This window comes from Staurois parvus, unplaced genomic scaffold, assembly GCF_062004578.1.
Source record: "Staurois parvus isolate SC_StPar_1 unplaced genomic scaffold, SC_StPar_1.0 ptg000818l, whole genome shotgun sequence".
Classification (NCBI taxonomy): Eukaryota; Metazoa; Chordata; class Amphibia; order Anura; family Ranidae; genus Staurois; species Staurois parvus.
In genome coordinates, this window is record NW_028318614.1 from 914603 (window position 1) to 931041 (window position 16439).

The following is a 16439-nucleotide window of genomic DNA, read 5'->3' on the forward strand; positions in this document are numbered from 1 at the left end:
TCAATAGAGTCCCAGAGGTTGGCAGAGTGGGTAGTTTTAAAAGAGGCTTCGAACGCTGCCAACCATTGGGAATCAGTGAAAGAGCGACCAATGTCTGTTTTCCATTTTTTAAAAGGAGGCAATTTGTGGAAAGCAAGCTTATCTTGTCATAAGTTGTAGAAGAGTGTGATGCCCTTCCTATTGATGGCTATATCAGTCAAGTATTTCCAGGCCAAGTTATGCAATGACCCATTAAGGTAGAATTCTTACATATAAGTACGCTACTATATTCTTTACTGTTTGCTAACTACATCACACATGTGGAATTGTATACTAGTACATTACTTTTCCCTTTGCTTTCCAAGTGTTCTGCCATAGATCTTTGGCTACTTGTTTTACAATTTTTGTAACCTGGAAAACTTTAATAAAAAGTATTTAAAGTAAAAATTATAGTCCCAACTTCTACCCCACAGCAAGACCCATTATAAAAGATCATAGAAAGATGACCTAAACATAAGGAGGCCATAGATCACATACAACCACTTCTCATAGATGGCTACTCTCTCAGACATGAAGCTCTATTACTGACCATCTTTGCCTACCCCACCCCCCTTTTTTTCTCTGCTTCAATCAACTGCATTAATTACAAGAGAGTTGGGGACCCCTAGTTTCCCATAAATCATTGCTACATCCCATGTTCAGTTGATGTAGGCTCCCTGTAGTCATATTGCTCTTCTGACCTGTATTCAGACAGCACGAGAATTGTATACCCAACTCTAGAATCGCTCGTTAATAAAATTTTATTCCTTTCATTCAAGTGCAACTTGTCATAAATATAACCAAACTGCTCTCAAGTTGGAGAGGATACAAATGTTACAATCAATACTATCCGGAGTTCACTTATAAAAGCTTTCTCCCAAGGCAGCTGAATATGGAGTGGGATACACAACCTTGCAGGTTTCTCCAGACTGGGAATCCTTTTGAAAACACTGTGAAATGAACAGAAAGCATGCCAGCAGAATGTAAGATTCTCAAAAACTTTTATTTATTTTAATTTCTTGTAGTCACCAAAACACTTGATGTACACAAGTATCACAAATCCTTCATAAAATACAAAATCTCTCTGACCAACAGGCACAGCTAATGGTCAATACATCACCGTTAATGTAAGCACTGCCTGAATCTTGCATCCTAGCGTACGCATTTCAAGGAGTACTGTCTTCATTAGAGCCAACTCTCCCACACTGGTAATAACTTTAAAGCTTGAGCCAAGCTGGCTCAAAAGAACTGTTCCCTACACTAACATGGTGTTCCAGGTGTGAGACGAGACCTTCCGGTCTTACACTAGGAACAAAATAGCGTCAGGCTGAGCATCGTATTCTATCAATGAACACAAAGAAAGGTGGGCCGATGACATCATGATCTCTATCTCATCCAACCAGAGGAATCTTTGAGGTTGATTTACTAAAGGCAAATAGACTTTGCAAGGGCATTTCCTTCGGAGCTTAGTAAATGAGGTGAAGTGCCACTTTGTAAAGAATACCCAATGACATGCGAGGAAAATAACATTTTAAAAACAGCATTTTTTGCTTCCACGAGATTGGATGTTGGAAGTCAGAAGAGCTCCTCCTCATTTACTAAGCTCTGGAGCAAATTCCCTTGCAGAAAGCAAATGCACATGCAAAGTGCACAGTCTATTTGCCTTTAGTAAGCCCTGGTTCACAATGTGTGGGCTGCTTGCAAGTGCAGATTTTGCATCTGTCCCCACACCCGCAAGCACCTGCAGCTAAATTGCGTTGCAGTTACGAGATGCACGAGGCTGCCATTAATCCTAAATGGCACCCCCACACATCTCAGCCCTCGGCGTGTCAAAAAGACTATGTGATTTCCCTGCGACCTTTTTTTAAAAAGATGCAGAAAGTGCAAACACAGCAGACCATTCAAATAAATGGGCTGGTGTGCCCCTGCAAACGTGGACCGCACAATTGTGAACCAGGGCTTTATCAACCCCCTTGTATTCCTTGATTCACTGATAGAGTACAAAGATGCCTATGAGTGCCACTCAGCCCAATGCTATTTTGTTCTGGGTGTGGGACAGGAAGGTCTCGTCTCACACCCGGAACACAGTGCTGTATACAATATGTAGCTGAGGCTACATACAGTTTATACAGTATATGTTACTGTAGGGAATAGCTTGGGGATTCTGGGCAGACCTCCACTGATTAATACATTGCGCATCATCTTTGCCCATCTGGTGAGTGCGCATTTTACCTATATGTTGCCACTCACAGAACCAGTTTGTCGATTAATACATTACCGGGAATAATTGTGTCACCTTGGGCCTCCATTGGATTTATGCTTTTATTATGGACTTTTAATATTTTATGATTATTATTTATTGAACATTTTATTAACCCATACCAGTATACCATTCACTATATGATTTTCTAGCGCTGCACTATTTGATATAAAGCTGGATATCAGCTTCAATTTAGTGAAGTTTAAATAGTATGTTTGGACCAAGCCGAGATGGAGATCGTGACGTCATCCATCAGCCTCGGCCAATCAGAGGAAGCTTTGTATTCATTCACAAAATTCAAGTCTCCCTGTGAATGGCTGAGAAACTGCAGACAAAATACATGAGATGGTCAGAGACAGCAGACATGACACAAGAGACGGTTATGGACTGCAGACATGACACAAGAGACGGTTATGGACTGCAGACATGACACAAGAGACGGTTATGGACTGCAGACATGACACAAGAGACGGTTATGGACTGCAGACATGACACAAGAGACGGTTATGGACTGCAGACATGACACAAGAGACGGTTATGGACTGCAGACATGACACAAGAGACGGTTATGGACTGCAGACATGACACAAGAGACGGTTATGGACTGCAGACATGACACAAGAGACGGTTATGGACTGCAGACATGACACAAGAGACGGTTATGGACTGCAGACATGACACAAGAGACGGTTATGGACTGCAGACATGACACAAGAGACGGATAGGGACTGCAGACATGACACAAGAGACGGATAGGGACTGCAGACATGACACAAGAGACGGATAGGGACTGCAGACATGACACAAGAGACGGTTACGGACTGCAGACATGACACAAGAGACGGTTATGGACTGCAGACATGACACAAGAGACTGTTATGGACTGCAGACATGACACAAGAGACGGATAGGGACTGCAGACATGACACAAGAGACGGATAGGGACTGCAGACATGACACAAGAGACGGATAGGGACTGCAGACATGACACAAGAGACGGTTAGGGACTGCAGACATGACACAAGAGACGGTTAGGGACTGCAGACATGACACAAGAGACGGTTATGGACTGCAGACATGACACAAGAGACGGATAGGGACTGCAGACATGACACAAGAGACGGATAGGGACTGCAGACATGATACAAGTGATGGTCAGAGACTGCGGACATGATACAAGTGATGGTCAGAGACTGCGGACATGATACAAGTGATGGTCAGAGACTGCAGACATGATACAAGTGATGGTCGGAGACTGCGGACATGATACAAGTGATGGTCAGAGACGGCAGACATGATACAAGTGATGGTCAGAGACTGCAGACATGATACAAGTGATGGTCAGAGACTGCAGACATGATAAAAGTGATGGTCAGAGACTGCAGACATGATACAAGTGATGGTCAGAGACTGCAGACATGATACAAGTGATGGTCAGAGACTGCAGACATGATACAAGTGATGGTCAGAGACTGCAGACATGATACAAGTGATGGTCAGAGAGTGCAAACATGATACAAGAGATGGTCAAAGACTGCGGACATGATACAAGTGATGGTCAGAGAGTGCAAACATGATACAAGAGATGGTCAAAGACTGCAGACATGATACAAGTGATGGTCAGAGACGTCAGACATGATACAAGTGATGGTCAGAGACTGCAGACATGATACAAGTGATGGTCAGAGACTGCAGACATGATAAAAGTGATGGTCAGAGACTGCAGACATGATAAAAGTGATGGTCAGAGACTGCAGACATGATAAAAGTGATGGTCAGAGACTGCAGACATGATACAAGTGATGGTCAGAGACTGCAGACATGATACAAGTGATGGTCAGAGAGTGCAAACATGATACAAGAGATGGTCAAAGACTGCGGACATGATACAAGTGATGGTCAGAGAGTGCAAACATGATACAAGAGATGGTTAAAGACTGCAGACATGATACAAGTGATGGTCAAAGACTGCGGACATGATACAAGTGATGGTCAGAGACTGCGGACATGATAGAAGAGATAGTCAGAGACTAGATATAAAACTAGAGATTGTCAGAGCGAACTCAGAAATCTTTTTGTGCTGCTCCAAGCCTGAGGTATAATGTACTGCCCACTGGAGTTCAGGAATCGGGGGGGTTGGCATCCTTTCACTCATCCAGAAGTGCCGACGTGTTTAAAAAATGTGTGATGCCACTTACCCAGCCCAGTATATACAAGTGTAGGTAATGGCCTCTGCCCAAGCCACTGCTGATCTATATGACTAAGCTCTGGTGGGTGGGGTAAAATGCATTAGTGGGTGTGGCCAGTGAAGTGGTGCTGGCTGAGGCTATTACCTTCACTTGTATGCACTAAGAGATGGTCGGAGACTGCAGACACGGTACAGAAGACAGTCGGGCTGCAGAAAGAATACAAGAGATGGTCGAAGACTGCAGACACGGTACAGGAGACAGTCGGGCTGCAGAAAGAATACAAGAGATGGTCGGAGACTGCAGACACGGTACAGGAGACAGTCGGGCTGCAGAAAGAATACAAGAGATGGTTAGAGACTGCGTTTATGCTGCAGGAGACTATCAGAGCCTGTGAACAACCTATAGGAGCTATTGGGGTCTGGGGACATGCTCCATGAGACATATGAGAAAGCTGCTGCAAAAGTGATTGCAGAGCTCAATCTCAGTCTTCACAGGACTGAGATTGAGCTGTGCAGTTGTTTTCCTATTCCGGGTCACAACCCTGTGCAATGTCTTCTTGTCCCTTTCGGTCAGCTGACCATGTCGACCACACTTATTAGACGTTTTCCCAGAAACTGCACATACCGCCATAACATCTGATCCTGCACCTTGCGACACCCCAAATAAATTGGCAACTTCAGTCACAGAGGCACCAGCTAAGCGGCACCAAGAATCAGCCCTCTTTGATGCTTAGTAAGCTCTGACATGACTCCGTATTCCTAGCAGCGCACATAGTGAATGATGAAATTGAGGCCTCCCACCTGTTAGCTAGGTGTCTCATCACACAGCGGAAACAAAAGAATGTTCCATCACCTCCTCTTTCAATGCAAAGCATGTTGTCACTTTCACACCTGCAAATCATGTAGTGTTCCCATCAGGGGCGGACTGACCATTTAGCCACTGGGGTACTGCCCGAGGGCCCGGGGTCAGTAGGGGGCCCCATGGGATGCCCCTGGTACTTTTCATAGGCTTTTTTGGGTGTGGTTTGAGTGTAGGCAAGGACACAGGGGCCCCATGATTTCCTATTGCCCGGGGGCCCATGAGTTGTCAGTCCGCCCCTGGTTCCCATATTTTTCTCTAACCCCGGTAACTCATGTGTGGAGTGGGGCAGGGTAGACGTGAGCCCTGACATCACAGCGACCATGTGTTCTGGGTTCCTAGCTGGTGTAGAACTACAAGTCCCAGCACAACCAACCTGCAGGCTCCATGTCACCCACATTTCGAAGGCTGAGGTCTCCTCATTGTCCGAACATCCCAGGAACCGCCTATCCCAGCATGTCCCCCTCCTCCACACCATCCTTGTCACCACAGCAACCGCAGTACACCGAGCTCCACATAATGTCACTTCCGCTCACCGACTTCCGGCTGGGCCTGGAGACAAGATGGCGGCGTCCGGAGAACCTGTACGGCTGGAGAGAGGTGAGCTGTCATTAGTCATCCCAGTGACCGTACTCACTTCCACCGGGGATCTGTGAGACGTCTTCCCGTGTACTAGAGGGGGAGGGACACCCAGATACCGAGCCCGGAGAGAGGGGGGGAGGAGTGACAGTCCAGGATAGGAGGGGGGCAGGGAATGGTGAGGACAGGGATGACAGTCTGGGGAAGTAGGAGGACAGGGGTGTCAGGAGGAGGGGGAGAGTAGTGACAGTCCAGCATAGGAGGAGGGGTGACAGGAGAGTAGGAGGACAGGAGTGACAATCCAGCATAGGAGGAGGGGTGACGGGAGTGACAGTCCAGGGGGAGGAGGGGCACAGAGGTGACAGTCCAGCGAAGGGGGTGGACAGGGGTGACAGTCCAGGATAGTAGGAGGACAGGAGTGACAATCCAAAGGAGGAAGGGGACAGAGGTGACAGTCCAAGGGAGGAGAGGGACTGGGTTGATAGTCCAGGGGGAGGAGAGGTGAAAGGAGAGTAGAACGACAGGGGGGAGGGAGACAGAGGTGACAGTCCAGAGGAGAAAGGGGGCAGGGGTGACAGTCCAGGATAAAAGGAGGGGTGACAGGAGAGTAGGAGGACAGAAGTGACAGTCGGGGGTGGGGGAGAGGAAAGAGTTGCCAGTCCAGGGGAAGACTGGGGTAGGGGCACAGGAGTGACAGTCCGGGAGGGGAGCAGGGGTGATAATCCAGGATAGGAGGGGTGACAGGAGAGTAGTAGGCCCAGGTAACAGATCAAGGGGAGGAGTGGGACACGGGTGACAGTCCAGGGGTGGAGGGGCGCAGGGGGTGACAGTCCGGGGGGAAGAAGGGAGACAGAGGTGACAGTCTGGAGGGGGATAGGGGGGACAGGAGAGTAGGGGGACAGAAGTGACAGTCGGGGGTAGGGGTGGACAGGGTTAGGGGCACTGGGGTGACAGTTCGGGGGGGGGGGGCACAAGGGTGACAATCCAGGATAGGAGGAGGGTGACAGGAGAGTAGAAGGCACAGGTAACAGGTCCAGGGGAGGAATGTGACAAGGGGGACGGGGGTGACAGGAGAGTAGGGGGACAGGAGTTACAGTCCAGGGGAGGAGGGGGACAGGGGTGACAGATCAGGAGGAGGACAGGTGATGGTGAGGACAGGAGAGGACAGGGGTGACAGTCCAGGAGGGGAGGGAGACAGGGGTGACAGTCCGGAGGGGTCCAGGGGGACGGGGGTGACAGTCCAGGGGAGGGAGGGGGGGGACAGGGGTGACAGATCAAGAGGAGGACAGACGATGGGGGTGACAGGAGAGGGGTGACAGTCTGGGGAAGTAGGAGGACAGGGGTGTCAGGAGGAGGGGGATAGAGGTGACAGGAATGGAGTTGGACAGAAGGGACATTCCAGGGAAGACAGCAGAGGAGGGGGACGGGGGTGTCCTGTGAAGTGCTATGACAGTCATATCTATGTGAGAAGGGGAGGGACGTGTCATTCTTCTGTTGGATTTTTCCTGGTCAGATATTGAGGGGTGTCTTGGAGGACCTCCCTCTAAACCAAGATCTATGTACTGATATGGCGTAGTGTACTGTCCTGTATGCCAACAATCAAACTCCTCAATTACCCACCACATGACAAGTGATCCCAAAATACAGAATCTATTTATCAACCACATTTCTGTCTGTAGTGTTCTATAGAACATTCTTTTGTTCTGCTGATTCTATCTGTACACGAATGTACACCAGCTAACAGTTCTGTCCCCTTGCTGTACAATTAAGTAGAACTATGGCCTCCCTAATATTTGATTCTATCTTTTCATGTGACAACACTGAAGAAATGACACTTTGCTACAATGTGACGTAGTGAGTGTACAGCTTGTATAACATGTAAATTTGCTGTCCCCTCAAAATAACTCAACACACAGCCATTAATGTCTAAACCGCTGGCAACAAAAGTGAGTACACCCCTGAGTGAAAATGTCCAAATTGGGCCCAATTAGCCATTTTCCTTCCCCGGTGTCATGTGACACGTTAGTGTTACAAGGTCTCAGGTGTGAATGTGGAGCAGGTGTGTTAAATTTGGTTTTATTGCTCTCACATATTGGTCGCTGGAAGTTCAACATTGCACCTCATGGCAAAGAACTCTCTGAGGATCTAAAAAAAAAAAAAGAATTGTTGCTCTACATAATGGTGGCCTAGGCTATAAGAAGATTGCCAAGACCCTGAAACTGAGCTGCAGCACAGTGGCCAAGACCATACAGCGGTTTAACAGGACAGATTCCACTCAGAACAGGCCTCGCCATGGTCGACCAAAGGAATTCAGTGCACGTGCTCAGCGTCATGTCCAGAGGCTGTCTTTGGGAACTAGATGAGTGCTGCCACCATTGCTGCAGAGGTTGAAGGGGTGGGGGACCAGCCTGTCAGTGCTCAGACCATACGCCACACACTGCATCAAATTGGTCTGCATGGCTGTCATCCCAGAAGGAAGCCTCTTCTAAAGATGATGGACAAGAAAGCCCGCAATCAGTTTGCTGAAGACAAGCAGACTAAGGACATAAATTACTGGAACTGTCTCCTGTGGTCTGATGAGACCAAGATAAACTGATTTGGTTCAGATGGTGTCTATCGTGTGTGGCAGCAACCAGGTGAGGAGTACAAAGGCAAGTGTGTCTTGCCTACAGCCAAGCATGGTGGTGGGAGTGTCATGGTCTGGGGTTGCATGAGTGCTGTCGGCACTGGGGAGCTACAGTTCATTGAGGGAACCATGAATGCCAACATGTACTGTGACATACTGAAGCAGAGCATGATCCCCTCCCTTCGAAGACTGGACCACAGGGCAGTATTCCAACATAACGACCCAAAATATACCTCCAAGACGACCACTGCCTACTAAAGAAGCTGAGGGTAAAGGTAATGGACTGGCCAAGCTTGTCTCCAGACCTAAACCCTATTGAGCATCTGTGGGGCATCCTCAAATGGAAGGTGGAGGAGCGCAAGGTCTCTAACATCCACCAGCTCCGTGATGTCATCATGGAGGAGTGGAAGAGGACTCCAGTGGCAACCTGTGAAGGTCTGGTGAACTCCATGCCCAAGAGGGTTAAGGCAGTGCTGGAAAATAATGGTGGCCACACAAAATATTGACACTTTGGGCCCAATTTGGACATTGTCACTTAGGGGTGTACTCACTTTTGTTGCCAGTGGTTTAGACATTAATGGCTGTGTGTTGCGTTATTTTGAGGGGACAGCAAATTTACACTGTTATACAAGCTGTACACTCACTACTTTACATTGTAGCAAAGTGTCATTTCTTCAGTATTGTCACTTGAAAAGATATACAATATTTACAAAAATGTGAGGGGTGGACTCACTTCTGGGATATACTGTACTGTACATGAGCTGCACTACTTAATGGAGAGTTCATCTGCACTTACAGTTTTCCTCCTGAAAAGTCTCACAAATACCTGTTGATCCTGCCAGTGAGGTCCACTTAATGCAGCTTCCTGTGATGGGGTGACAACTGCTCCTGAATTCAGAGTGGAGTTGCCATTCTCTGGTAAACTTGGAAATAACTTGTGAGATCACAGACTCTCTACACCAGTGTTTCACAACCTTTTTCCAGTCGGGGAGCTCCTGAAAAGTATTTTCAGTCACGAGGCACCCCTGTCCAAGGCTTGGTTCACGTTACAGTGTGCCGCAGAACGCATGCGAAATCGCACTCATTCCTGACTGCAGATAAATGCTCTGCTCTTTAGGGTTACCCCGATACATTGGCAAACACAGGGTGTTTTTGGTGTGGTGCAATTTTAAAACTAAGGTCATGGATGACTTTCCCTGCATTTGTGTAAGTAGGGCAGCCCATTGAAATGAATGGGCTGCCCTACACACAGCCACACAGATATGAACCAAGGGCCTGTTCACCTGTGAGGTTGGAGGGTGGTAAAACCACGCAATTGATCTGCTTTTAACACCCCCAACTGCTACCGCTTTAGCTGCAGAAACAGCAGCTGGGGCTATACACATGCTGTTGCTGCAGCTGGAAGTATACCTCCAGGTGAATGGGGTTGAACTTCAACCACCCCGCAACTGTGTGCGCATTGCACGTGGTTGTGGTGATTGATGCTGCTTTTTACGGGGTTAAGCTAGATGGTGAGGAGGCAACATATTGCCTCTTTACCACCTGTTAAATGCCTCTGAAGAGTGATCTGAGCATGTATTGCTTTTCAGAGGAGTAGCAGTCCTTGCTGCTATTACGAACAAGTCCTAAAAAAGCAGTTCTGAAAGGACAGAAATAAGGGGTCAAGATTAAAAGTAAAATACACACACACATGTACACACACACACGTACACACACATATGTACACATACACACATACACACTCACACAGTATTATGAAACATTACAGTACCTTAGCTTCCATCACACAGCCAGGTACTGCAGTCTACGGGGAAGCAGAGAGCACAGAAGACACCCCTTCCCTTTTGCTCCCAGTGCTGACTTACAGTGCGGCTGGGGATCGGCAGCTCGGCTTCAAGTGACAGCCATTCTCGCCACTGCACCCCTGAAGAACTCTTGTGCCACCCTGGTTGAGAAAGGCTACTCTACACCTACCAGTAGACATACTTTGCCCTTTGCTGTTCCAAAAGGGCAGTTCAGTCACATGTCAATCAGACTGTCAGAGTTAATGGGTGGGAACTGACATGCTGCAAGTTGAAGGGAAGGACCTCCAAGGTGATATTCTCTGAAGTATTACCTGTGCCATGTGCAACTCAGGAAAGACGGGGAGATTAGAGAACTCAATGCATGGCTGAAAACCTGGTGTAAAAGGGAAGGATTTGGATTTCTAGAGCATTGGGGTGCAACCTATATGCTAGAGATGGTCTGCACCTAAATGGAAGGGGGTCTGCTGTGCTAGGGGAGAGGTTTATGGGAAGGCTGGAGGAGTATTTAAACTAGGATCAAGACGGGAGGGAGAATTAGATTATAACGGGGTAGTCAGATCAGACAGGGGTCAGTACTTAATGGAGGGTGGAATGGGGGGAAGGCTATGGCAGATAAGAAGGTTCCTATGTTACAAACAACCAGAGGATTTGGTACCATTTGTTTAAAAATAAAAAATATGCAAAATACGTGTGCACAAAGTGTCAATGTATTAAAGTGTTTGTTCACCAATGCCAAAAGTCTACCAAGCAAAGTAGGTGAGTTGGAAGCTTTGGTGCATGACGAGAACTATGATTTAATTGGTTTTGCTGAATCTTGGCTTCTGTCTTCACATGATAGGGCCATTAATATTCCTGGCTATGTTTTCTTTTGGAGAGACAGGGTAAATAGGAAAGGTGGTGGTGTCTGTCTCTATGTGAAAAGTGATCTCAGAGAGAGTGGGAAAGAGGACCTAGTTGATGGAGAGTGTGATGAGGCTGAAGTATTATGGGTGGAACTGCACATGGTGTTGTGTACTACAAAGGTAATCATTGGAGTTTGTTATAGGCCTCCCAGTGTTAATGAGGATTTGGAAACTCAGCTCCTTGCAAAGAATGAAAGGGCTGGGACAATGATAATAATGGGGGATTTTCACTACCCGGAAATTGGAGTAATGGTACTGCAGAAACAGTTAAAGGGCAAACATTTTTAAACCTACTACAGGACAATTTTATGGTACAGTTCATAGAGGCCCCTACTAGGAATGATGCTCTGCTGGACCTGGTAATCTCAAACTATGCAGAGCTTATTACCGATGTCCATATAAAAGAACATCTGGGTAGCAGTGACCATAACATGATTTCATTTATTGTTAGCTCTAAACAGCGAACACATTCGGGAAAAATAAAAATGCTCAATTTCAGGAGAGCTAATTTTCCAAGGCTGAGAGCTGCTCTCCAAGACTTAGACTGGGAGGAAATATTGGCATCAACGAACACAACACAGAAATGGGAGTTCTTCAAAAAGACTGTATGTGAACACTGCCCATGGGCAACAAGTTTAAAAGGCTAAAAATCAAACCTATGTGGCTTACGGCCAAAGTTAAAAAAGCTATAGATAAGAAGCTTTTATTAAATATAGAAATGAAGGAATGCTGTCATCATTTAAACATTACAAAGAATATATCAGAATGTAGGCCCTTTACAAAATAATCTAGAGTGGGTGACTGGGGACAAAGAGAAGGCAAATGTATTAAATACCTTCTTCAGCTCTGTGTATACAAAGGAGCATGGGGGAGCTCGTGTCCATAATGGGCATGGTATTGACACAGCTTCAGATGATCCACATTGGCTCACAATTGATATGATCCAAAAATATTTAGACAGAATAAAGGTGAATAAAGCACCTGGACTGGATGGCATACACCCACGGGTCCTTAAAGAATTGAGCGCTGTCATTTCAAAGCCATTGTTTCTAATTTTTAGGGACTCTTTAATGACTGGTAAAGTACCACTGGATTGGCGTAAGGCAAATGTGGTGCCAATATTTAAAAAGGGGTCAAAATCTTTACCAAGTAATTACAGACCTGTTAGTTTAACTTCTATAGTTGGGAAGATACTGGAGAGTTTAATAAAAGACCACATAGATGAGTTCTTGCTGGAAAAAAATATTTTAAGCAACAGACAGCAAGGATTCATGAAAGACAGAAGTTGTCAAACAAATCTGATTTCTTTTTATGAGGGGGTGAGCAAAACCTTGGACAGAGGGGTGGTGGTGGACGTGGTATACTTGGGCAGAGGGGTGGTGGTGGACGTGGTATACATATACAGAGGGGTGGTGGTGGACGTGGTATACTTGGATTTTGCCAAAAGCATTTGACACAGTTCCCCACACATGGCTAATGTGTAAGGTAAAGTCTACAGGCTTGGAAACATCTGTATGTAAATGGATAGAAAACTGGCTAAAAGATCATATTCAGAGAGTAGTGGTTAATGATTCATACTCTGAATGGTCTGGGGTTATCAGTGGTGTACCCCAAGGTTCAGTGTTGGGACCCTTACTTTTTAATATATTTATAAACAATATAGGGTCTGAGATTGAAAATCCCATTTCAGTCTTTGCAGATGACACCAAGCTGTAGAGTGGAATAACGTCCTTACAGGATGTCTTCAATTTACAAGCCGACCTCAATGCACTGTTTAATTGGGCAACTATGTGGCAAATGAGGTTTAATGTTTATAAATGTAAGGTTATGCACTTGGGGGCTAAGAATATGCATGCATCATACATACTAGGGAGAGTACAACTGGGGGAATCAATGGTGGAGAAGGATCTGGGAGTTCTGGTAGATAAGCTTAATAATGGCATGCAATGCCAAGCTGCAGTTTCTAAAGCGAGCAAAATCCTCTCTTGTATTAAAAGAGGTATAGACTCCAGAGAGAGAGATATCATATTACCTCGGGTACAAATCATTAGTAGCACCTCATCTGGAATATGCAGTTCAGTTTTGGGCACCAATTCACAAAAAGAACATTGGGGAACTGGAGAAAGTACAGCGAAGGGCAACCAAACTGATAAGAGGCATGGAGGAGCTCAGCTATGAGGAAAGGATAGAGGAATTGAATTCTCTCATGAGAAGAAGAGGTTAGGGGGGATAAGATCAACATGTATAAATACATCAGTGGTTCATATAGTGAACTCGGTGTAGAGCTATTCACCCTGAGGTCATCACAGAGGACAAGGGGGCACTCTTTATGTTTGGAGGAAAAGAGATGTAAAGGAAAGGTTTCTTCATAGTGAGAGCTGTGAAAATATGGAATAGATTCCCTCAAGAGTTGGTTCTGGCCAGCTCAGTGGATTGCTTCAAAAAAGGCCTGGATTGTTTCTTAGATACACAGAATATAATTGGATACTAACATTTATAGGTAAAGTTGATCCAAGGAATATCCTATTGCCTCTTGGGGGATCAGAAAGGAATTTTTTCCCAGCAGGAGCATATTGGATCATGGGGTTTTTTTTGCCTTCCTCTGGATCAACTGTGGGTATAGGATTATAACTTTTTTTTTTTGTTTTTATGGTTGAACTGGATGGACTTTTTGGGTTTTTTTCAGCCAGACTAACTATGTAACATGGACAAATCTTTCCATCTAGGTCTGGAAAATGCAGTAAAAATCTATACAAACTACTCCAACTCCCCGTCACTCACTACAACAGCCATATATACAGTTGTCTTACACACCTCTATAGGAAAGTCACATGACACAAAGCGCCAATAAATCCAGATCCCCCTGTTTATATCCCCCCCTGTATATTGGCAGTAGCACCGGCCTAAAAGCTCATTCAGATGGGCATACAGCCCAATACAGTGCGAAGAGAGGTTTGTCTATCTTTTTTGTACTAGCAGGGAGCTGCAACCAGGCGACTTCTGTAAGCGAATGGACATACATCTGCTGTATGGACTCCTCTCCACAGCCTTGTTTGACAGGTGTGCAGGAATGTGTCACAGCCCCAGATGTACAGGCTCTGCACTCATGGGATTGAACCCTAAACAGACTCTTGACTGCTATAGTATCTAGGAATTGTTTTTAGATGTGGTCACTTCTACATGCAGTAGAAAGTGCCATCCCCATCTGACACCCCCACCATGTATCTGGACTGACCTGTGTGCCCAGGGCTTCCACATTGAGTGTTAGAGTGTTGAGCATCAGGGGATCAATGAACATCTGTTCTGTGAACCTGGAAGCACTCAGCTGTGAGCACTTTTAGGCCCCTAACTGTCAGAACCTTGCCTTTCTGGCTGGGGTAGAAGCTGATTAGTTTTAACAAAGTACAGGGGTGACTTTAAAGGATGAGTTCACCTTTTGACAAAAAAATAATAAATGCACATTTTTTTGCAGGTAAAAGGTAAAATGTGCATTTATTTATTTCTTGTTTTGGGAGCCTGTGAAGCATCTGTTGATCGCTGGTGCCATGCAGGTCTCCTGCACAGCGCTGTGGTAGTTCATTGAGAACTACAAGCCAATAGCTGCTAAGGCTGTCAGCACTTGCAGTTTTCTCATTCACAGAAGATTGTGAATGAGTGACGCGGATGGAGCTCCGCACGGCCTTGTTTCAATTTTGACAGGTAACAGGGAGAGAAGGTCTCCGATAGCTGTCAAAACGAGGGAGTAGGCAACCAATCCATTCATAGCATGTTACATGTTAGACTCTATATATGGGTGTAACTTGTTATGAACGGTGAACTTATCCTTTACAGAGTGTAATAGACCCCTTAAAGAGAACCTGTGACCTGCACTGTGCTGTCACATATGGGGCTAATCTGCCCCCTGTAATAGCAATAATGCGAAGTTAAACAAATTAATTTTTTTTTCACCTGTTAAAAAAAAATAGCATTTATAAAAAAAAAATTAAAAATGATTAAAACATAATTTTAAAACATCCACGTAACCCCCACATAGACGCACATACAAGCACACTTCAGGGGCACACACATATTGAGTATTGCCATGCACGCCAGAGTGAGAGCACAAAAAAAAAAGCTCTGAAAGAGTAAAGACCTCATTCACACAAGATGTACATAGGCATCCCTGTGCAGGCAGTCCCATTGTTGTCAATTAGAACACAGTGGCTGCATGGACTCTGACATCCAGGAGGATGAGGGGTGACAGCGCAGGGGCGGAAATAGGGGTGACAGTTCAAGGGGGGAGAAGAGTAGTGACAGTTCAAGGGGGGGAAAGGGGTGACAGCGCACGGGGGGGAAAGAGGGGTGACCTCGAATGCCTCCTGGATGTCACATTGTTCTAAATGACAACAACGGTACTATCTGCACAGGGATGCCTATGTACATCATGTGTGAATGAGGTCTTTACTTTTCACCCCTCTCTCCCCCCCGTGCATTTTTACCCCTCTTCCTTCCCCCCCCCCGCATTGTCACCCCTCTTTCTCCCCCCTGAATTGTCACCCCTCCAACCCCTCTCCCCCCCCCCCCACATTGTCACACCCCCCCCCCTGCATTGTCACTCCTACCCTACCCCCTGCATTGACACTTCTCCCCCCCCCCCCACATTGTTACCACTCTTTTCCCCCCCCTGCATTGTCACCCTTCTTCCCCCCGGACTGTCATCATTCCCCCCCCAGAGTGCCCTCCTTCTCTGCCTCCCTTCCCCACCCCTGGACTATCACCCATCTCCCCCCCCCTTCCTGGACTGTCAGCCCCCCCTTCCCCGAGCTGTCACCCCTCCTCTCTTGGCCAGTCGCCCCTCCTCTCTTGGCCAGTCGCCCCTCCTCTCTTGGCCAGTCGCCCCTCCTCTCTTGGCCAGTCGCCCCTCCTCCCCTGGACTGAATCGAAGCATAAGCACTCATATGGACCCCCACGAAGGGTCATGTTTACCATTCTGATGCGCAGCCCTGAATGCACCTAGGGTGGGCACCAGCATGGTAAGCATGGCCCTCCACAGGGGCCCATATGGGTAAATCTGGTCCTCCACTGGGGTACACTTATGTATGTTCCATGTGCATAAGTCTAAAAGTTGTGATCTCTGTAAACCAAATTTCAGCCATTGATTATGGCATAGGTCTATATCACTGTTCAGTGTGGTTAGTTTCTGAAGTGTCTTTGTATACATAC

At 46.5% G+C, this 16439-nt stretch overlaps 1 protein-coding gene and 1 long non-coding RNA gene across 2 annotated transcripts in view; one reads left to right on the forward strand and one right to left on the reverse strand.

The window, feature by feature from the left end:
• Positions 1-1002: 1002 nt before the first annotated feature.
• On the reverse strand, positions 1003-6155 carry LOC149443994 (uncharacterized). Its single transcript, XR_016306566.1, has 2 exons — positions 5702-6155; positions 1003-4793 (listed from the first exon to the last, which is right to left on the reverse strand). It is a non-coding gene; the product is annotated as an uncharacterized LOC149443994 (long non-coding RNA).
• LIN7C (lin-7 cell polarity scaffold C) overlaps positions 5827-16439 on the forward strand; it is a 42108-nt gene continuing 31495 nt past the window's right edge. The window contains exon 1 of the mRNA XM_089654958.1: positions 5827-5925. Within this exon, the coding sequence (XP_089511084.1) occupies positions 5889-5925 (37 nt within the window). The 5' untranslated portion in view covers positions 5827-5888. The remainder of the gene's footprint in view (positions 5926-16439) is intronic.